We start from the raw sequence: 23,798 nt of genomic DNA, 5'->3' as shown, positions 1-23,798 counted from the left end.
AAAATCGGAGACCTCTCCAATGACATCACAGCAAAGAGCTGAGCATGACTAATGCGTGTGTTTTTCAGCCTAAAGAGCAGTGTCACTTGTGTGGGAGAGGCACAACAAGCTTTTGAAAAACAACTATTAATACCCATTTGCCTTTCAGATTGACTAATTAGGCTAAAAGCTGCTCCCCTCAAGAGCTGCAAAAAGAAGATATTTCTGTAAATGTCAATCATTAATTAAATTAGACTAGGGGAAATAGACTCTAGAGGATAGACTCAACTGTCTCATTGGCTAATCTGTTATTTTAATTGACTGGTCAATGGTTATGAAAAAAAAAGCTTTATGTTCCAAAGCAACATGAAAGGCATAGTATTTAAATGTCAATCTTATTGTTAATTCATGTTGTTTTTCATCAGTTGTTTGGCACTGCCGAAGGATAGACATTACATCAGTCCTTCAAAAACAATTTTGTATGCAAATAAAGGTGCCAGTTTGTGGTGCCACCTTGAACCAAGTTCACTTATTCAGTGTCACAGTGGGTGAAATACTGCATAAAAAGATGCAATCCACTTTCTGCAGTGTCTTCCTGTGAGCAATCAAAAAGTGAAATGTGTTCTGAATAGCCGAGTCTATCTGGGAAGTCAATTACCAAAAGGAATCCTTCCAGACAAGGTGTTCTCATTGGACGGCAGGGAAATGCACTGGAAAATGGTACATTGCATAGAGACTACTTGTATAAGATCTTGTTTGATAGGTAGGTATAATAATAAATATTTGCAACAAACTAAGTAGGAAAAGAGACAGGATGACACGAACCCCCTTATAGCTCTAGGAATCTGAGAGAACCTATAAGAGCAAATCTGTCATACCTGGTGAAAGTTATGAAAATAATATGTTTTGTTGTCTATTTCATTTTCTTGTTACACTGTATCTTGGCAGAATGCTGTATGTGAAAATGAGCACAAAAAACATACTCCTCCTAACATATGAAAATACAAATATTAAATTTCTTCGCACATAACATAGTATCTTGGTTTTACTTTCAGATTTCAATCACTCTGAATGCCGCCTTACCTAATGAGCTGGTCCTTCTTCTCTTCCACTACAGTGGGTGGGACATTAGATACAACAACCTGCATGTCCAATGCATTAACCACTGAAACCTGGGAGGCAGAGAGAGAGAGAGAGAGAAAAAAAAGAGAGGCAGTGTGTGAAATAGAGATATATATAGTGATTATGCCACTTCACTTGCTTCCTGCTGTGAGTTTGGTCTACTCATTCTCATGCTTCCTCTGGTGGGAAAAATGAGACCCCCTAATTGCCTGCTTGTATTGGTGCCATGCGGGGCCCAATTCTGATGCCGCAGTTAAGTGCATAGGCAACAGCCTCTGCGCTCTGCAGCCAAATCTCCCATGCGGCTCCTGTGAAATTAGGTTTCCCCTTGAAAATTAACGAGCGCTATGGTTAAGCACTCGCTGCTCTCACATATCCAGGCAATGTCCCAGACCCTCCTTCTGTCTCATTAGAGGCTTGTTAGCCCGACATATTTCACGGAAACGCAAAATAAGTCTGCCCACAGCCAGCAAGGATAAGCACTGAATTGGGGGCAAAACTGAGCCCAATCACAGCAGGTGGGTGGGGTTATTTATTGGGAAAAAATTACCCACAGAGAGACATGCAGACAGACACACAGATGTACATGCACGCACATACACAGAGCAATTACACAAAGCTGAAAACACCTATAGACTTCTGTGTAGAGTTTAATTGGATCATCAGCTAGAAGCAGAGGGTTCAGTTGGGTACACAATACATGTTGTGTGTGCTGTGGCTTCTGTGAATAATTCAGTGGACTGGAAGCTAGACACAGTCTACTGAGGAGAAAAAAATGTGCGTCATCATCATACAGGCTCCTGATGAATAAATCAGTACCAGGAAAAACTGCACAGAGGTTTCACTGAAACCAATAAACCATCACCGGCGGTTTTTCTGTGTGTGTGTGTACATATGTGTGCGGGCATCCACTGATGTTTTGACAGATTCATAGACTAAGGTGAAGCAGGGAAAATGGTAAATCAGGCCTATTGATATTACAGAATCTACCATAACTCAATAAAGCCAGAAACCTCTTAATAAGGCTCTACTTTATCAGTGAATAGGAAACAGACGATATCACAATCGGATTCAATTATTCATTAAAAGACCTTTTGGGCACACACAATGTACAATCACCGTGTCATTGGCGCACAGGTGACTGTGCAAGTCAAGGACTGTGAGTTAGTTAGTTAGTTTGTTACTTTTATTTATATAGCACTTTTCAAAACAGCAGTCACAAAGTGCTTCACAGTTGATAATAAAAATGCATGAAGTGCACGGAATGAAAACAGGGCACACACAATGTACAATCACCGTGTCATTGGCGCACAGGTGACTGTGCAAGTCAAGGACTGTGAGAGAGGCTTGTGCCGCTGTGATTATCATTTTTTTTATGACATTAATATTAATGTACACACTCACCATGCAGTGGGTCAATTTACACACTGACCAATGAATGTATACATTTACAATTTTCCCACATGACCATTGTCGATATATATATAAAAGTTGTGTGCAGCTACGATGCTGAATACTCACTAATACATCGACAGTGCTGCTGAGACCTTTCCCGTAGTCGTCTGTGGCGATGGCCTTGAACTCGAAGTAGGACCTGCGCATGTTGCGGTACATGATGGCGGTCTTGATGATGCCCGTGTATGTCTCGATGACAAAGCTGTCCTGACCTTCTGTTGTGGGTGGGATAATCAGCCGGTACTCATTGGCACTGTAATTCCCAGTGTCCTTATCGGTGGCCTGTAATATCACACACATGCCCACACATAGACATAAGTGCACGCACACACACACATGCGTGCACACATATAGCACACACATACAAGTGCCACAAAAGACGAGAAAGTGTCAATGTGTTATAGTGAAAAATACAAACAAGTAGCATATGCACCGATCTTATTGTTTGTCCCTTGAGGATCCAGCGTAGTGATGTTAGTTAACCAGCAGAGGGAGAAATAGAGTTTTAATATTGACAGAGAAAATACAGTGGGTATCACACAGGCTTTGGCCAGCCTTTGAGCTCACACACTGGCATCAATTTTCAGAGTGCTTGTCTGCGGTGACATTGATGAATAGGAGCAATCTCTCTTTTTTTTCTCCAGGTATTGGCAGAGGAGGGGGGTAGGGTGGGGGTGGGGGGTTGCGGGGGGAGTAAGATGCCAAAAGGCTGCCTTTAAATCAAGAGAGTGAGACATCCTCACTGGGTAGACACAGCGTTCCCTCATGATATACCAACACTGTTTAGGGCAAACCTTTCAAAAACTATTATCCACTTTGGAAAAAAAACATATAGAGACTCAGGATGATAATTACCTATTACAGCTAAATGCCAAAAGATTAGAATATAACATCCTTATTAGCCGTAAAGCTGAAAATGCTCTTTTAAGAACTAAAGCCCAATACTATGAGCATGGAGAGAAGCCTGGCTCATTGCTTGCCTGGCAGATCCGAAGGGAAGAAGCTAATAGGACAATCACTACAATTAAACTGAGAGATGGCTCGGTAACTAGGGAGCCACAGCTAATTAATGCAGCATTTACAGAATTTTATAGAACATTTACACTTCCCAGGGAAGCGACACAGCTTCAACAGAGGCTTTCCTAAACACTTTAGCTGTTTCTGTTATTTCAGAAGAGGATCGAGAGAGCCTTGAAGCTGATATTACTGAAGAGGAGGACCAAAGGGCTATATACTGTCTGCCAGGGGGCAAATCCCCTGGGCCAGATGGATTCCCAATAGATTTTTATAAGAAATTCTTACCTGGGCTTCTTTGCCCCTTGGTAGACATGGGAAACTCTTGTTAATGGAAAGCTACCTGACCTGGAAAGCTACCATTAGAGCAAGCGTTAATTACTCTGCTACTTAAACCAAGGAAAGATGCTAATCTTTGTGGTTCATATAGACCATTATACAACAGTTAGTTCCGGTCGAGCAATTTGATTGGACAAGAGGCATTCCATGAGTGCTGATATACAGTATAACAGCACTGGGATGCTGTCCTGTATGAATCACTCTGCTTCACAGGTGTTCTAATGTAACTGTTGATTACACAAAATTCTAACTTCATTCAACAACCGCCAACGGACATCTAGCGACAGCGCAAATATGGATATATTTCCGAAAATAACATTTCACCTAAACTATGAATGGTCGTCAGGGGAGGACGAGGGGCAGGAAAGTAAGCGGAATTTGTCTGTGCAAACCTCCAGGTTTGCTAATATTACGTTGTACTGTTGTACCTTATATCAGCACGGCTGTGATTATCTTCGGACTTATCTTCGGTACTCGACCTGTGGCCTCGTGCCTACGACCGAATCATAGCCGTGCTGATATACAGTACAACAGCACTCCCTCTTGTGTGATATTGCTTAAATATCACTACTGAATTCGTATTACAAGATTCTGGCTAAAATTATTGCAACTACATTAGCTCATCTCATACCTGGTCTTGTGTCCATGGATCAAACTGGGTTTGTCACTAATTGCTCACCCTGTGATAATGTTCAACGGCTCTATAATATTCTCTATTTTGCTAAACAGATCGAAGTGCCTATTCTAGCAGTCTCCTTAGATGCTGAAAAGGCCTTCGACCGTGTCGAATGGAATTTTTTGTTTACCGTCCTTGAGAAAAATGAACTTTGGTCCCAGATTTCTGCCCATGATTCGAATTCTCTATCAACATCCAAAAGCAGCTATCCTCACTAACTCTGATGTCCCCTCTCAAAACCCGGCAGGGGTGCCCTCTTTCACCTCTTTTTTTTGCCCTTGTAATTGACCCATTGGCTATAGCAATTCGATCACATTCACATATCCATGGAGTAGTCGGGAATGTTAAACATACCATCTCATTGTACGCTGATGATATTATGCTCTATTTAACAAAGCCTGGCATCTCCCTTACAAATTTGGTTGAATTGCTGGGTATCTATGGTGCTATAACTATGTGGGCTATATATATCTATGGGGCTATAAGGTTAATGCTACAAAGAGCATTACCATGCCTCTTAACTTAGCAGCAGAAGCAATGTCCAAATTGAATGTACCCTTTTCATGGAATGATAGTTGTCTAACTTACCTTGGTTTACAAATATCAAATCGATTAGACCATACATTCTCTTTGAACTACAGCCCTCTGCTCAAGAAGGTAGAGCAAGAGTTGGATAGATGGAAATCATTGCCTATCTCTTTAATAGGTAGGGTAAACTGTATTAAAATGAGTATACTTCCTAAGTTCTTATGTATTTAGGACTCTTCCCATTCATGTCCCACAGCACTTTTTCAAACGTTTAAATAGTATGACAATAAAATTTCTCTAGCGGGGGAAGACGGCTAGAATAAAATTGAAGGTTCTCTGTCTAAGCCCATGCGAGGGAGGATTAAGGCAAATTTATGGTTTCTGCGGTGTGCCCGGTGTTCGCAGTGTTCACGGTAAGACCGTTCTCTCCGCAGACCCAGAGGATTTTATGGTAAAAGCGGTAACAGTGTGGTGTTCGTGGAGATTGCAGAATCTCCTCCGATTGTCAATTTTTGCCGGTTGTCAGCTGTCAGTTGGCTCGATTAGACTACTTCCCTGGTAACCAAATAACATAGCAACCATTAACCAATCATAGCCTCTGAACTGACTGTGGCGTTTGCGGAGGCCTCCGCAGAGTTTCATTTTTTGAGAGGAGCACAGAGCTTGGTGCGGACCCTCCGCAGACCCCCTGCGGAGCTCCGCACTCGCCGCACAGACCCTCTGCACCGCGAACACCGGGCACACTGCAGAAACCATAAATTTGCCTTTAGGCCTACCAGATTTTCACCTACACTATTTAGCAGCACAATCTATGGTCATATGGGCTTGGCAAACAAACACACAGAGTCCCCCCTCTTGGCTACAAATTGAGCAACATCAATTATTGTATGTTACCCTTTCAAGCCTTCCATATATTCCTCTATTTCATACATTTAAAGGTGCTTTTAATAACCCATTTGTTAAGCATGGTTGCAGAATTTCATCAGATATTAGGAAAAAAAACAAAAATCAACAATCCATTTATACAGCTACCCCTTTCTACGCCAACCCAGCTCTACCTGAGGTACTTAGGGTATAGATTTGGTATAGTAAGTGTATTCAAACATTTGGGGACCTATTTAAAAATAAGGTATTACTGACATTTGAGCAGTTGCGGACAAAATTCCAACTGCATTCCACACAATTTTTTAAGTACTTGCAGATTAGGAATTATATTAGAGTTCAACAAAGTGGTTGATTATTGCCTTTAGCCCCTATGGAGTTAGACATTAACATAAGGGGCAGACAATATGTAAAGAACTTTGTTTTGTTTATGTATAAAATGTTGATGAAATTATTTAACTGTGGCCCAGTGGGAGTTAAGGTAAAAGGATCTTGGTATTGCATTTAAGGACAGAAATCGGATCTCTGGTCCATATGTTTTGGTCTTGCTCCCATTTAGAATAATATTGGAGAGTTGTGAAGGACTCTATTGAAAAGGCGACTGGCTTAGAGCTTACTTTAAATCTAAGGCTGGTATTGTTGGGAGATTAATCTATATTGCCTTCAAGGAACAGTCAAAATATTAGATTTATCAAAATGGTTCTGATTGCTGTCAATAAGTGTATTGCATTGGGATGGAAAAGTGCTGTACCACCATGCTCTACTATGTGGCTGAAGGAGCTTTTGTCTTATGTTCCACTGGAAAAGATAATGTATAACTTGAAGAAGAAACCAAGAGTTTTCGACAAGGTGTGAGGCGGATTTCTTGCCTACATGGCAGGCAATGAGACAGATTGAAATGTAATGGACAATTTCTGATATGATGAACTTGTAATTTTGACTTATTGATGCATTTTCTTTTTTGCTTGTTATTATCTTTTTTATTATTAAGTCTATTTTATATATATACAGTATATATATGTATATATATTGTTTTCTTTTTTAATCATTATTATTATTATTATTATTATTATTATTATTATTATTACTATTATTATTATTTATATACATATTTTTTTATTTTATTGTTGGGTTTTGTTGTACCTGTTCCCTTTCTGTTGATATGCGTGATGGGAGGGAGGGTGTGGGAGAGTATGGGTCTGGAAACTCCTGATTCTGTGATTCTGACTTGTGTGCCCTTGAATAGAATAAATATATAGGAAAGAAAAAAATATTATGGACTCTGGGAAAAAAACTGTCTTTGAGTGAGGTTTGTTTGCAGACTGCAACTCAAGTGTTACCACTTCCAAGTGACACCACTGAGAGCCTCAGAATGTCAACTCAGGAAGGGAAAAATGTACTGATCCTGATGGCTTACATAAATCATCCCATAGAACACCAAAGACTAAACTTGCACAAAAGCCTTGAAGGTTTAAATTGGTCTCCTTGATGTCCAAAAAGATAACTTCATGATGTTATAAACAAGAAGCCAAGGAATCAAGGAGGCAACTGACATTAAGTGACTCTACTCTGTCTACCCAAGAAATCCAGTTCCTTACAGATTAAAAAAAAAAAAAACACAACATGGGAGGATGATTTCTATTTCTGGAATGGGGGCAAGCAAGTGCCACATAGAGCAGAGTGTAATTATGTGTTCAGACATTTCTTCCAAAAAGCACAGTTGTACCTTGTTGCTGAAGTGTTTTCTGCTTCACTCCACTCTTCCAAAATACTGGAAGGGGACTTTGACAGCAAATTAGACTAACCTATCTGGCACTGCCAGGTTAATTTGCTTACACGAACCAGTCAAGCAGGTATTGCTTATGACTATTTGGGTTATAGTCAAAGGGAATCACACTAAGAGTGAAAAAGCAGCAGGTCAGAAATGTCACAATAAATGTTAATATGTTGAATGTTACTGATTATTTCCAGAGAGTGGGGCACTCAGCTTCAATACTACTAACACCAATACAACTGCTCTTCTAGTACGCTTTCTCCAAAGAAGTCTTGGCCTGAGGGAAATCATAGATAGCACTTGACCCATAATTCTATGCTTTAATGTCTATTCCAAGTTAAAGGAAATTAAAGGAACTCATGAATTGGATGGGTTGCTTCAGCCACAGCACTGATTTAACTTGTCTGAGGCATTATGTCCAAGCTCAATTTTTTTTAACTAAAGGTGAAAGTCTCTAATACGGAATATAAGAAAAGCCCACGGCATGCCACAGCTGCTGCCTCCATGTGTTGTGTGCATGTGTGTATGGGCGTGGGTGGGACACATATGCTCATCTTTCAATGTCGTACACACACACACACACACACACACACGCACACGCACACGCACACTCACACATGCACACACACACACATACATTAATGTTCCAAGACTGACAATATTCTTAATAGCCAGTACCTGCAACACCTACCTGTAACATCTGACCAAACCTCTAAGATTACACCAAGAATTTACAAAGTGGTTTTCATGTAATGTTGGCTCAGAATGTAAATAACGCCTGCACTACACCTACGCTAGACATATTATGTGTGTTTACAGAGGATATTGTCACTTTGAGAGTCATCTCCTATAATGTCTGTATGTCTTCTTGTGTAATCACCTGCCTTGGGAAAATAGGCCAACCCCAGGCTCAATAACAGAATTGTCAAATGCAGTTGAGAATGGTTCACCTAGCTTTGCCAAGACCCAAAGGAATGTTTCTGTGTCCTAATTTAACATTTATCATTATTTTTAAATAAGTTAGCAGCTGATTCGAATGCTAATTGTACAGATCTATCTACAAAAGTGGGAACTACAAACTGGATGCTTCTAATCAAAACAAATGCTATTCATTGCAACTACAGTGATTTTTAGCATCTGAGAATTATAACAAAATTTGCCAGTGCAACTGCCTTTGGGTGGATTAAAATATCCTTCAATCACAAATGAGACAAAATGATTCTACATTAAATTCAAACAAACACAATGAGCACACTGCTGGATAGGCTGCTATAGCCTCCATGTGCTGGATTTTCCTGACAGTTGCTTATACAGTATACTGCTTTCACTTGCTTGGGTAATATTGTGATCAATTGAGAATATCTACCTTTCCTTAGAGTCTTGGTGAGCTTGGTACACCATTCTCAAGTGTATTTGACAATTTGCATATTGAGTTATTTTTCTAAGGCAGGCACGCGCACGTGTAGACATTACTGGGTAGATCATTATCAAAGTGGCGATATCACTCTAATGCATAAATGCATGAATGTATGTCAAGCGTAACGCAGATATTCCAGGTAGGCATTGGAGACGCTGGTTCTCTAGGATTTTGTCTTGTGTTTGAACGTCATACATACACAAGCACAAATACAAACATAAGCATACATGCACACCCACAAGCACATACAGACATAGAGTACATAGAATGACAGAGTGGAACCTCCTAGGCAGAGCGGGCTGATAATCAGACAGGATGTCCTGCCATGCTTCTATGAACAGACTGGGATTACACTGCTCCACTCTGATCCCACATGCTCATGGACAAGGCAGACAGTGGGGAGAGTGGAATTGAGGGAGAGATGGAGGGAGCGATAGGGAAGGAGATGAAACTGTGCCGCAGAAAGCGGATCGGATGAATTCTCTCACCATGGCTGCAGAGTAAATGTTGAGGGTGGGAGCAGAATCAGGCACTTTATTTTCTGCAGGTGTCCATGTATTCTTGGACACATGCACACTCTTGTAGGCTTATACATGAACTGATAGACAAAAAGATAGACCAGAGCTGATTTTCTCACCACTATCTTGAGCACAGAGCTGAAGGACTTGGTGTCTTCTGCCACTCCGCCTATGTAGAGCTTCCTGGAGAAGACGGGAGGGTGGTCATTCTCATCCAGCACCTCAATGAACACCCTGGCTACGTTGGCTGTAAAACAAATGACACCAGAATGCATTCAAGTACAGTGGGAGACATTCACTTTAACCATAAATACATGCCAAATTTTATTGGGACACACAAGCACAAGTAGTATAGACCATCACAGCTATTGGGTAATTTAGCTTCAAAATTGTCATGTGAATAAAGCTTTTTCATGACCATCAGCTGCTCCACAACTTCAAAAGAGAGCTTGCAATCACTTCCCAGAACATTCTGCAAGTTAGTCATCATCACTCACAACATCACAGTGTGTCAACAAAGCTTTTTAGAATAAGATGCAACTTGCTGGCAGCCACTGATTTTTAGAACAACTTATTTTGTGTGTACATTTTTTTTTGATAATTTAATAATTATTTTCAATTTGAAAGGGATCTGTAATTGTGTGCTGGAAAGAAGCACAACTATCGTAGTTCTAACTGGACTCTTTCCACTGAAACAGTGTGGGAAGATATTTTGATGTAGCTGACAACTTGGAGTCAATAATGAGGAGGTTAATTTTGTTTTGATTACAACACCCCCGTTTTGAATTGAGAAATTGAGATTGAAGTTTGTTGATATTGCTCGTCTCTCTCACTGCCCCTGATGAGTAGATCAGACAACAACTGTGCCTGTTTGCATTCTGTTTACCGACCAATTAGTCATAACACTCACACTTTGAGTGGGTATGGCTGGGTGAAATGATAAAAAGGAAGATGAAATCTCTCCTTCTTGGCCCTGGCTTTTAAGAGAGGTTTAGCTTGCTAGCCTACAGCTCATCAGCCGCACCATTTATTGTTGAGGAGTTTGTTTTTTCCCACAACCTGGTGCAAGACAACACCCTCCATAAAAGGCCCTGAGGGTTTAACAAGCACACATTTTACACATTATTGGGAATAATAATTTGGAGGGTGGGCTAAGGGAAATTCCTAACCCAGCATTGACTAGCTTTTAGAATGAAAAGTGGGAGTGAGGATAGGGGGCAGAAAATATGTCATTTTAGTCCAAAATTTGTTGGTTACAACTGGCCTTGTTTGCTAGGTCTTTGAAACATGCGTCTTGTAGCCTTAAAAGGAAAGTATATTATGGTGAGTGTAAACATTCTTCCCTCTAAAATGTCACAGTTACACCTATGCAGTGTATAGCATAAATATGTACAGAGCGCAACCCTTCCAACACTGCAGTTTAAGTGAAAAATATGCACTGTCAAGGACCATTTTTCTTCTGGCGGCATACAAAAATGTAAAGTCATGTGGCATAGGAGCTAAGGATGCACCAGGGGAATAGGACAAACAAAAACACAGCACATCAAATTACAGGCACGAAAGCTGTGGTGTGAGGCACAGAGGGAGGACCCAAGGGGACGGGAAGGAGGTCTGCAGTTTCTCTCTCTCTCACTCTCTCTCCTCTTGCTTTGGAAAATGGCTATATTCCTTTCTCAAGATGTATGCAAATATACATAACTGCAGAGATGCACACTCACACACACACTTACACAGATTCATAAAATAAATAGGTCCATTAAAAGGAGGGATTGGCTATGGCAGAATAAGCTCTTGAGTGTGCCTAAGAGTGCATTTTCATTTAGAAAACATGTTAAATTGATTCTTATCTTACCCTGCGTCATTAAATGTGTGTGGGTGTATGTCCCTGTGTGCATGTATATGCGTGTGTGTGTCTGCGTTTGTGTGTGTTCATTTGTGCGTGTGTGTGTGTGTGTGAAGGTGATGGACTTAATTGGGCTAAGTGAATCATAATCTGACAAATCAGTCCAGTTCTGCTCTGATAATTTGAGCTCAATAAAGTTTCAATAATGAAAAGAAAGATGTTCCCCATCACGGAACCCTGATCTGCATTACAATAATAGAAGAGAGGAATAAGAGATGGCTTCTGTACCATCTGCCAAAAGAGGATCTCAACCCAGAGATGCCAGGGAAGCTCTCTCCCTTGTGAACGCCCTCTACTTTACATCACATCTATCAGAAGTGTGATGTGTCTGTGCATGTGTGTGTGTGCATGTGTGTGTGTGTGTCTGGGTATGTGTGTGCTTGCTATCATTAGTATGCGAGAAAGACACAGACAAAGGGTGAGAGAAGGAGAGAGGTAGGTAAGTAGGGCATTGATTGTTGTAGTCCAAATTGATGTAGAGTGAGGTATAAATCCCATTTGTTGCTAGTGTGTTGATCATCATTATACACAACTTCTGTCAGTAAACTGACCATAAAAGAGTGTAATCACATTACAGCTGAAACACTGCCATCAAAATATCTCAATCCAAGAATGGAAACACATAGTTGCACCACCGCCTCTCTTACTTGGGGAGAAAACCCTCATGTCTTTCAAGACGGTCTCCAGGGAGTCTGCCTGAACTATGAGGATATAGCTGGTCACATTCTCATAATCCAGAGGCATCGCTGTGGAGATCTCGCCTGTCTTGTTATTCATCACAAAGGCACCTGGAAACACACAGTCAGAGTACATGAAAAACGGGATAAATGGAGACATTGGTTGGTTTGGTAAGTAAATGTAAAGAAGTACACAGGCCAAAGATAAGCCACAATTTAACCACATAGTGTGCTCATTTTGAAGACAACCAGAGCTATATGGTTTGTGTTTGTTTGCTTCAATGGGTGAATATTTTTAATGTTACTCTACAGTTACAACTAGTCAACGCGACGCACAGAGCTTTCCCCTTTGGTCAACCAGCTCTTCTATTCCCTCCTTTACACCTTTTCTATCCATGGTCGCTACTTCATAAGAGAAGACATCAATAGAGCCGTTATCGGCAGCCTCCTCCTCCTCCTCCACCTTCCCACCTTCCTTCCAACTTTCGTTTCCCACCTTTGACTCGGAGACTGGAGCTAACCTCACACCTGTCTTGCGTGCTCTCCCAGGATGGAATTGTGCTTTTCAGACTTACCCAGCCAGCATCCAGAGTGAACAGTGGGACTGACAAACTGGCACTAAATTCTTAGTCATTCTTAGAGAAAGACAAATAGTAACTATGTTTTAATAGGCACTAGTATACCGGCAAAGTACATCCCACAATCTTTTAACAATTTGAGAGCTTTTAAAGGGGTATTTGAAAAGTGTGTTTATCATTTATTGATCCAAACTCTAAAAACAACATCTTACATGTGTGTAATTTTTGCTTTCCCATGATGAGATCGTTTTCAGACATCCACAGTCAGAGAGAACGCTTTGTAAAAGCTGACACTGGACACTATGGGCAAATGGGCTTTGCACTCTATCCGCAAAGTCCATGTCATAATCTTTCAACAGTATGAGAGTGTGTGTGTGTGGCAGTGTGTGTGGTGGGATGGGTATAATAAAATAATATATTTACTAGCTAATTAACTTATTTAGCATAAATGCTAAACTTCTCTTTCTTGGAGATTTTGCAGAAGAGAAGCCCTAGTTGTAGGCATAATGCACTGTGCTGTGTGCGTTCTACCCCACATACCTTGTTCATTTCCTGACACAATGGAGTAGAAGATGGATTGATTGGCAGCAGAAGCCTTGACCATCCCAACTGGTGTTCCAACTGGAGCAAGCTCACTAACTGGAGCGAACCTGGATGGACATGAAACAGAAACCATGGGAGGAATGGGTGGAATCAGTGAAGCTGCCCTACATAGTGGCAAGTATTCCAATATAATTGTAAACAGGTATGAAAACAGCTAACTTGGATATGTAGGTATACGTAGTAGGTATAATTTACTATTTTTCAAACAGTGGATATCTCATTTAGAAATTACTCTCTCCACTTTGGGTGTATAAATGGATAACAATATTTTCACAGTATTATCACAATATTTTACATCTAAGTGAAACTGTGTGAAAAGGTGAAAAACACAGCCTGTAACATTCTATTTAAGGCCCACTGAAAGCCACTTTCTGCTAATTTGAACACCACTCATTTCATTATTGTTTTGTCCTTTCTCTCATTTGTTTCATTTGTTTCCAGCTTCACTTTAATTTCACAGAATCTCTAGATAACAACGCAGCACATAATGTTTTTCCTGACTTGTAAATGAATAAGTCATACGATTTTCCTCTATGGCGGCACTAAGTAGTTTCGGAAGAAAAAATGACTTGTAAAGTAATCATTCACAAGTGCTTAGACTGATGCCAAATCTCATCACAGATCCAATAATAACCCTTTGAAGCGAAGATAAACAAAAGTAGGTCAAGAATATGATTTTTTGTATTGTAAATGAGGCGGCAGGGTGGAAACACAACTGCCAAATTGCTTTTTTCTGGCAAACTGTGTTCTCAGGATGCAATTTTACTCTCGGAACACTTCATCCAATAATAAAGGTATGGAATAAACTTTTGACATTTCCGACCTTCAATTTGCCTTACATAAGCAACGTGGTGCAGCTCATTTGTTTCATTTGTTCCTGTTGTCACTTCAATTTCACTGAATCCCTAAATAGCCATATGCAATTCTGGTTGATTTGAAGCCAGGACACGCTTGCATCACCATGTCCTTGGTAAACCCCACCTATCCAAAAACCCAGCCATTGATTTTGTGGAGGCACTTTAGGATTAGTCTATCCCAAATAAAGAATTAGTCAATCCCACTTTAGGATTAGTCTCTCCCAAATAAGCAAAAAAACTCTAATACTTATACAGGGTTAGTAGTGTTCTATGTTTCCAGAACCAGACAAAAACAACAAATTAGTTTGATAAAAATGTTTCCAAGGCTTTACGTTTTTTGAAGACTAAAGTAATGGATAATTGTAATGCTAATTTGAAATCTTTAGAATCTTTAGAGCATCATATTATAATTGAGCAGTGCTTAGATAATAAATTAATAAATAAATAAATCCACAGACTAACTGCCAGACAACTCCACTTATGTCTCCATGCTCACAGGATAGAGTGAACACCCAAACAAAAGGATTGATATTCAATGAAACGTGAATTGCTCTGTGAATAGATTAAAGTGTTTTCCAACTGATAAGTGAGACAGTGTAACAGCTAATAACTATGCTTGACTATCAGGCATAAGAGTGTGTAATCATATCCAGCAGATATGATTGTCACCACTCTCCATAGAAATTACAGATGCCATAAATAGCATTGAACGCTGCCTTGGCAGTGTGTCGGTGAGGGCTGATTTAAGTTGATAATGTCATCTCACTGAAACGTGGTGTGACACCCTTTTGTGATACTGTCAGTGGTTTCTCTCTCTCTGACTCTCTCATCTCTGTATATGAGGTGTGTGTGTGTGTGTGTGTGTGTGTGTGTGTGTGTGCGCACATTTGTGCATGCATGGTTGTATGCCTTCATTTGCACTCGGCAGTTTTCATTCAAAATTCCACTATTATTCATATTGGCAGAATGAAAGCCGTGTGCATTGTGGGAGTAACGCTCACACCATAATCTGCGGTAGTCATATTTTATTATGTACACTCAATGTCAGTGTTAAAGGGTATTTTCGTGAGAAGACGGTATCTCGGCAGTCTGTGTTATAAATGTTATTGGTAACCGGAGGCGATTGGACCACAGTGTCAACGCTTTTACTTCATCATTCTAGTCTTTGCTGACCCCGCAGTTCCCATACATTTTACTACATGAATAATGAAATGATCCTGCAGGTAAGAACAAAACCACGGTCAGACTGGGATTCACTTGAGGGTTGCTTGTTATTTTATAGCTCAACTCCCCCTTATAAAATTGCATTTATGAGAGGTTCCACAGGGTAGATTGAAGCAATTTCCCGTGGTGAATTTGACGGCTAGGGAGAACTTCATTCACAAGGGAATTTGCTCAAAGGAGACACAGGTGTGAGAGACGATAAATGGCACCATCTTTGCTGCTCACTGGAGTAAAACAACATACTCAGTAACTCTTTAGACAGTTGGCAGGGCAAACATCAAATATAGAAAATGTGTTTATCTCTCTGAAACTTTCAGAGACAAAGAAAGGTGCAAACACTGTGTTGTTGAAGGACATAGAGAGCACAAGAGAGAGCACAGGAGATGTGTGTATCCATCCCCGAGGCTTCAGTTACAGTCTGTGGAGACAAACAATCCCCAAAGACAGCTTGGGTTGGGGATAGGTCTGGGAAAGATGTGGCATTATTTGCAATAGCACAGACTACAGACTCTAACACCCCTGGGGGATAATATTGTTGAGTTTAAGCTACATTGAAATGAATGAATTCATATTGCATGAGCTGACAAAACCTTCCATAACAAGGCCAATGCTGTCATTGAGACGTTAATGACTCAATGACATTAAATGATTTCTGTCCAGTTTCCCTCTACTTGTATTGTTGGGCTGCCACTGAATAATCACTGTCTCCTCTGCATCAAGAACCACAGCAATACCACGCACAATAGTGATGGGAACCAATTTATTAATGTGGCCCTGACATTATAAGTAGATTACCTGGTTGGCTCAGGAACAGGCTGACAAAAACATAATGGCAAGCCCTTGAACAGCTTGAGCGGGCTGAGGTGCACCAAAGCTCAGTGTGAGACTGTGAGTCAGTCACATCAGAGTGGCACTCATTGACCCTCTAACCCTTCACTCTTAATACTCATGTCTTTATCGCAGCAATCCAGTGTCTGTTCTGGAGACTGACAGCCCAGAAGTGGGGATATCAATGGCCAGATGAGATTGTCGTTTTCAACACACGCTAACAATCCTCTTAATGCCAAGAGGCCCTGGTTGAGGCTGTTTGGCGCTATAGCACCAAGCTTCATGGATATGATTGCCAGGAAGAGCCAGAGCTGACATGTTATCATTTCGCTACAAAGTGGCTCTGCCTGAGGCGTGTAAGCTACTGAGAAATGCCAAGGGGGTTGTGAAGGTCTGTGATGTGTGTAGATTAGTATAAATGTGTATCCACATGTAGACAGAAAGGATGAAGAGAGACACACAGACAAAGAGACAGACAGACAGACAGTCGGATGGATAGATAGACAGATAGATGCACAACCAAGACAGCTGAAGGAGTGCAATAAGCACACTGTAAGTAGCCACTAATTAAGTGGGAGGAGTTATGAGTATGCTGATATAGTGAGAGTTGAGGCTACCAAGCAAGTTAAATCAGTGGCATATTCTAAGAATCAAGCAGTAGGCGTATTCTAGAGTCAATTATGCATAGTGCAAAACCTTGTACCACTGAGCAGGGCCAAAGACACTTTTCATTCCTTTCATATTCAGATGAGGAAAATCACATCCATAGAGCACGAGAGAGAGAGAGAGAGAGAGAGAGAGAGAGAGAGAGAGAGAGAGAGAGAGAGAGAAAGAGGAGGGGGAAGATGCTGACAGGTCTACAGGCAGCAGCAGAGAGTCCTGGTGTCAACATAAGAGAGGGTGAATGACACGCCACTGAGAAGCGCGGCACACAGAGGTGTCAGCGAGCACTCTGCCCCAGGGCCAATGGCGGGGTGATGCTGACGAGACATGGCAGATGCGTACAAACCTTGTTGCGCGCCACAGGGGCCGCTGTTACCGTGTCGACTCTCTTTCTCCCTCACCTTCCCTCCTTTCCTCCAGCTTTGCATAACCCAGTGAACAAGTAGCGGACGGACAGGCCAGGAGACACAGGGAATGGCCTGGCTGGGGGTGCGCATCACTGCTAAGGTCTGCGTTTCTCTAGCGGACGCATAGTACTGTATAAAAGCCTTGAACAACACCGAGGGCCGGCATGAGTAATTTCACTGTAATGTGCTCATAAGCAAACGGCATCACAAACAGTGTGCAAATGCTCATAAATACTGTACACAGTGCTGCGGCACATCTCTGCTTGACTGCTAATGATGGTATTACGCTGCACATTTTGTCCAGCAATTATGAATCAGCCTAATACGCTGACTGCTGAGGTGGATATGTGCTTGGGAGTTTGTTAGCTAGCCGTTATGTCATCCCACGGTGTTATTTGTTTGCTCCTGCCTGGAAGCAAATTCAGAGAGCGAGAGACTCATTTGACTTAAACTAAATTACACATAAGCAAGGCACTTCAGTTCCTCCTCACACGTGAGCAGACAACTTACGAAGACATCCTTTTGAATCCAATGCTCATGTTCTCTATTAAGACCGCAGTTCTAAGTGTTTTTGACAGCCAAGACAAAGTCAGTTCAGTCACGCACCATGATTTACGCAGGAAATAGCCTTTTAACCTGAGCCTTATTAAAGGTTTTCAAATTTCATTAGTGTATTTCACACTCAGAGTGACTGGCTGAATACCAAATATGTGCATTTTATAAGATATCAAGGACATCCCAGCTCCATTTGTTTGTAATTCAATTTGATACAATGGAATGCTGGAACTGGAAATGAGGCTACATTAATAAGCCAAGCCAGTATCATCTGTAAAGATCATGGCTGAACTAGGTTTAAAATAGCTAATCTGTCCTTTCAGGTAAGTACAAATTTTGCTATTCAATTTATATTTCAATTGAAAACCCTTCAGATAATATCGTTATACACTAACTGACATGCAGTACTCAATCTGTTTTTCCTTTCCAAACACGACAGTCCATTGAAATCAGTCAAAGTTCAAGCTAAAGATTCCTCTGCTTTTGATATAATGTAATATCATTACAGAGCCTTAGCTGCAGCCTGTTCTAGGCTGAACAGTGAACTTTAAATATGAGAGGTTATGTTTGGAAAAGACAGGAAGGGAGAAGTGGATGGAGGAAGGGAGGGAGAGAGAGAAGTAGAGACACAAAGAGCCACTTCCAGATCTTAAAACCACTCAAGCTATTCAAAAGGTTTTGGGGCAAGGTCTGACAGCTAGCGTATCATATAACAATTCCATTATGGAAAGAGTGAAATTATCTGCTTAAAAAAAATATACAAGTACCTTTGTGTAAAACACTCTGCAAAAACTCCAGCTGGGCCACAATGGCGTGGTGACATAAAGCTTATTGCAGAAATGTTGCCTGTCAGAAAGTACAGATTGAAATGCATTAGCACATAATAAAGAATGCATCTAGACTGAAACCTGCTCCAAGTGGGGGAGGCATCCTCCGCAAGAGATCTGGGCCAGCCACTAAAATACAATGCTATTGAAATTCAAATACTCCAGCTATAAACTGTGACGGCAGATGGAACAGAATCTGTGTCTGTCGCACGACTTCTCACTGCATTCTGATGTGGTACATTGATATAGTGCCTATGTGTTTGTTTACGTGTGTGTATACTGTGATACTATAGTGCAGTCTTGTGTGTGCATATGTGTGTGCGTGTGTATTGGTGTGAAGGTGTTTAGTGTCTTGGTGTGAGGAAAAGCATGCCCTGCGGTATGGGCTACTGTATGAGCTAAATGTGTTTAAGCATGAATGTGTGTCAAATATGTTGTATGTGTAGAAATGCATGCATTTGGAAGATTGGGCAAGTATGAAATTGCGCTTTCTAAGTTTGTTGGGTTCTACATGTGTGAACATGCAAATTCAGCTGTTTGTCTGTGTGCACATGTTTCTGCCTGTGTGTGAATCAGTGTGCGTGTGGGTGCACGTGTGTGTAGGTGTTTAGTGCCCACTGTGCTGGCTGTATGCTAATGAGGTAACTCAGCCTTGCTCTGACTCTGTGAAGCGTAACGTCACAACACAGGAGCAAACTTCAGCTCTCACGCCATCAGTGGTGTAATGCATATGATCTTCAGCTTAGCTCCCAAAGCGCAGGAACAACATACTGGGCAAATAACACATGTTGTGCAGGGTGGTGAAGTCTGCGACTGTGCACATGCATGTATGCATGCGTGTGCATGTGTGTTCTAAAACTACTCCCTACAGCACAGCACAGTACTGCATTTTACTACTGTAAATTAATACTTCCTTGGGTCGAATTCTCGATAGTCACAAAATCAAGCCAAATCTCTGAAGCCTTTAGTCATCACTTTCACTAAGAAATACTATTGTAGCAATATTTTGTCTTTTTTAAAGCCAGACCACACTGAAGAATACAGAGCATTTCTGATTTAGCCAAGTCCAAGTTTGCTGAGCTCTCTATCATTCTCTTCCATTCACTCATGACATCCGAACCAAAACCCATTAGGGCTCTCTGTGGGTAGTCAAGTTCTTAATGAACTATTTGATGAATGCAGTTAAAGTCAATATTTGTTTCAGAAAAGAATTGAAACTGCAACAGTGTACCAAATAAATCAATATATTCAGTGTAATCAACGCAAACAGAAAACAATGGAATCAAATGTGTTTCACGTTTGTGTGGAACAAAATCACATCAATTGACAGCCTATGGCCATGTCAAACACTTAAAAAAAAAAAGTACATTTTCAATAGAAACCTGAAAGTTTGGATTTAAAACTGTCAAAACCAGCCTACTGTGATGCGTATAGTTTGTTTTTGGATTCCTGGAGAAACAATAGGGTATTGGCCTATTTTTGGGTATATGAGTGAAGTGAAGTGAAGTGAAGTGAAGCAGTTGTGAAGCAGCCAAAGTCTCCTTACTATGACAATCGATTTGCAGTTATGATCAAGTGTAATTTTTTGCCTCAAGAAGTGGCCAACTCTGCTCTTTTGGTAAAACAAAATACTAAAATACAGAGAGAATTCAGTTAATGATTTGAGATGGACCTTTAACAGTGACTAATGACCAGTGCTTAATTTGTGCCGGATCCTGCCGGAACAGGATCTGGCACCTCGCGGTTTTGGACTACCTGCATTCCGGTACCTATTTGCTTGGACCCGGCACCTGGTGGCATCAAATGTTTTTTTTTTTTTTTTGTCTGCCATGCAATACTCCCAATTGTTGACTCTTCTTTCCTTTCCCCTCCCTTCCAAAAACCTAACTGTCTCATTTCCATATGAAGACATGTGATTACCCTTTTAGAAAGTAACAACAAGCACATTGTAATCACGTCACACATGAGTGAGCTGCTCTGCAGAGTGTGTTATGGTAAACTTCAGACAGTGTCATGGCTAAATGTTGAATTTGCTGTCCATATATCTGCTGTGTGGACTATTTTGGAAAATTAGACAAGGTAAGCATGATTTTTTTTTTTTTTGTAAACGTGTTAGCATATTCTGTAATCTATTAGGTCTCTGCTGGGACAATCAAAATTCATATTTGCATAGATGACTGCGAAATAGACATTTTTTGGAGTGCGGACCTGTAAGTCCCACAGTTAAATATGCAGGCAATTGCGCATGTTATGTTGAGTGTCCAGAAATAATTGGTAATAATATGAGAATTGGTTGAGTGAAGGGCTGTAAGCCACATCACTGTGGGCATTTCAAAACCAGCGTGGTCCAGCTGAGTGTCGCATTTAGGTCTACTTCTAGCTGCACCACGACATGTTTTACTGCATTATTCGCTGACATTGTTTCCTACATTCAAAATTGATATCCTATGAAAGTATTTGTATTGAATATTGATGCGTAACTACTCAAACCAGAATTTCTCTGGTAAATGGTTGAAGCCATTGCAGTTTCCTTTATGTATGATTAGGATGTCTCATAGTAGCCTATGTGGGCATTTTTGTTATGCACAGTGCAGTTATAGCTTTAGTCTACTACTTGAAGGGCAGGTTTGTAAAAATGAGCATTATGTAGCCTATGCAATAATCAAATGTTATAGGTCCCAGTAGTCGGAGCTCTAAGGTCATATAGTCAGTCATTTAGTAATGTTTAGGCTGTTAGGTCTACAGTAAGCTATATGGCTGCACTGAGCACCACCGTGCCTCCAATGCGCTTGTTGTCTTGATATGTTCCGGAACCTTTTCCCTCCACACCGACTCGCGGGAACACCGACCCTTGGTGTTCATCATTTACAAATTAAGCACTGCTAATGACCAATCAAAATGTTAGAATATGAGGATTTGAACTGAGCTGCATAGCTTATTTCAGTAACTATTGTGGGAATTTCTTCTTTTATTCATGAACTTCAATTGGCAATAAATTTCAAGAGGCAGCATTTCACTCCTGTTTGTGAAGCAGTTGCTAGATCATCATTCTCTGTTACCCCCCCTCCTCCTCCTCCAGCCCTCCTCCAGGAAAGGCATTGACCCTCCTAGAAGAGGGGGGCAATTTCATCCCGTACAAAACCATCTTGGCTCAAATGCTACTTAGAAATTGGATTTTGTTATTTTGTTACATATCAAATGTGGATTTGTCCTTCCAGCTACCCAACATTACACAGCTTATGTTAAACAGGAGGGCCTTTCAGTGGGGAAACAAAACATTATCCCCAGCTACTTCAATTCAAAACTATTACTATACATTTTATTCATACCAAATTCCTAAATTTGTGGACAAATTAACAATTTATCACCTCCCCCAGCATCTGCTGTCTCAGTTGTAAGACAAATGCTACGCTAGCGGATATTAGCACATAATTTTTTCTGAGCAGCAGGCTCAAACTTCCTAAGACGATTTACCAGGAAATGCTCTGGTACTAACAAACAACTCAGAAATCCGCCACCTCTGACATGCAGTAATGCTTAAGCAAGTATTCACATTAAACCATCACGCTCTATAAAAAAAAAAATGTTTGCAACTCCTACTCTGATCATTTCCCTCCCTGAGCTATTCCTCTGATCACTTATCTTGCCACACCAGACCTCAGTATCTCTTTTGTATTCATGGTGAGCCATTTTTCTGAGTTCCACAAGAAAGAAAGGGGCTTCAGTCAAAAATATCTTGTGGGGGGGGAAGATGGAAAACGTTAACAAAGCTGGAATAACAACATTCATTGTGCAGCCAGGCAGTGTGTACCACTCTGTGCCAGCTTAGCCATCTCTGCCCACAGGACATCACTTCACATATCATCCACTGGGTCATTTAACACGCAAGAGGAGGCCTGGCCGGGAAATGCATGGGCACTGGTGGTCGACTGTGTTGTCCAAACTGGGCCGGCTGCTCAGGCTTGCTATGTGGTATCATGCAGTGCCATGTAGGTACTCATGCCATCCTCCATGGTTCACCAACAAATCTCTCCGCTATTGACAGAATTATCTATTCTAACACCTGAAGGCCTCACCTATAGGACGACATTGGACAGTTCAGCAGAATGTCCTTGACAGATTACCGCAAACCCTTTTTCTAATATTATCTTTGTCATGTCTATTATCATTTTGATCATATGCCACGTTATAATAATACAAGATATAATACGATGTGACATGTCACCAATGCACAGGATCTGATATAACTATCCCTTGTGCTATTAAATATGGGTGAGCAGCTCCATAGAAATGTGGCTTGGAAGTCAGAAGAATGAAGTGTGGGAGAGAACGAGCATATCAGGGTTGTCAAGTGGCCACTTTCCATCTCAGATGTTTCTTTGAATAACACTAACCTAGACTTACACTGCACTGACACTGCATTACCTTACTTGTACTTGCTTACACACTCTCACCCAATAATTTCCAGCCTTACCACCCATCTCAGTAAAAAGAGGCTATTGCAACAGCTATACAGCTATATAACAGCTATATCACTGAGCAGTTCAGAAACCACACTGTGCAAACAAAAATATAATATAATATAATATAATATAATATAATATAATATAATATAATATAATAATGTGTAATTGTGTATAGTGTGATTATGGGTTTTATGTTCAATGTGATTGTGTGTTATGTGTGTTTCTTTTTTAAAACGGAGCTGCTATGATGGATACAAAATTTCTGCGAAACCTGACAAAGTTCTATCGTATTGTATTATATTATATTATATTATATTATATTATATTATATTATATTATGACTTTTGGGATATTTTGATGATTGCAGATTTCTACTGCAGCCTTTGCAATTCCATTCATTTAGCAGCACACACTGGTTTAGATAGCTTGGGCCCATCAATACCATTCATTGGTCCTGATACTTCTTATCTGTAATGTTAGCATAAACCCTTAACAGTATCTAGCAC

The 23,798-nt window shown here is 40.7% G+C and overlaps 1 protein-coding gene across 1 annotated transcript in view; it reads right to left on the bottom strand.

Annotated features, from left to right (window-relative positions):
* Positions 1 to 23,798, bottom strand: part of LOC139641497 (protocadherin-15-like) — a gene marked incomplete at its 3' end in the record, with an annotated part of 98,643 nt that overhangs the window by 18,438 nt on the left and 56,407 nt on the right. Inside the window, exons 18-22 of the mRNA XM_071515918.1 lie at positions 13,403 to 13,512; positions 12,255 to 12,395; positions 9,824 to 9,951; positions 2,623 to 2,838; positions 1,063 to 1,151 (exon numbers count right to left, since the gene is read on the bottom strand). Coding sequence (XP_071372019.1) covers positions 1,063 to 1,151; positions 2,623 to 2,838; positions 9,824 to 9,951; positions 12,255 to 12,395; positions 13,403 to 13,512 — 684 coding nt within the window. The remainder of the gene's footprint in view (positions 1 to 1,062; positions 1,152 to 2,622; positions 2,839 to 9,823; positions 9,952 to 12,254; positions 12,396 to 13,402; positions 13,513 to 23,798) is intronic.

Source organism: Centroberyx affinis, unplaced genomic scaffold, assembly GCF_046629955.1.
Source record: "Centroberyx affinis isolate AG114_WGS23_722 - 3 ecotype Tasmania unplaced genomic scaffold, CSIRO-AGI_Caff_v1 ptg000034l_1, whole genome shotgun sequence".
In the NCBI taxonomy this organism is placed as follows: domain Eukaryota; kingdom Metazoa; phylum Chordata; class Actinopteri; order Beryciformes; family Berycidae; genus Centroberyx; species Centroberyx affinis.
Note: the sequence above shows the minus strand (reverse complement) of the source record. Positions and strands in the feature narration are given on the sequence as shown.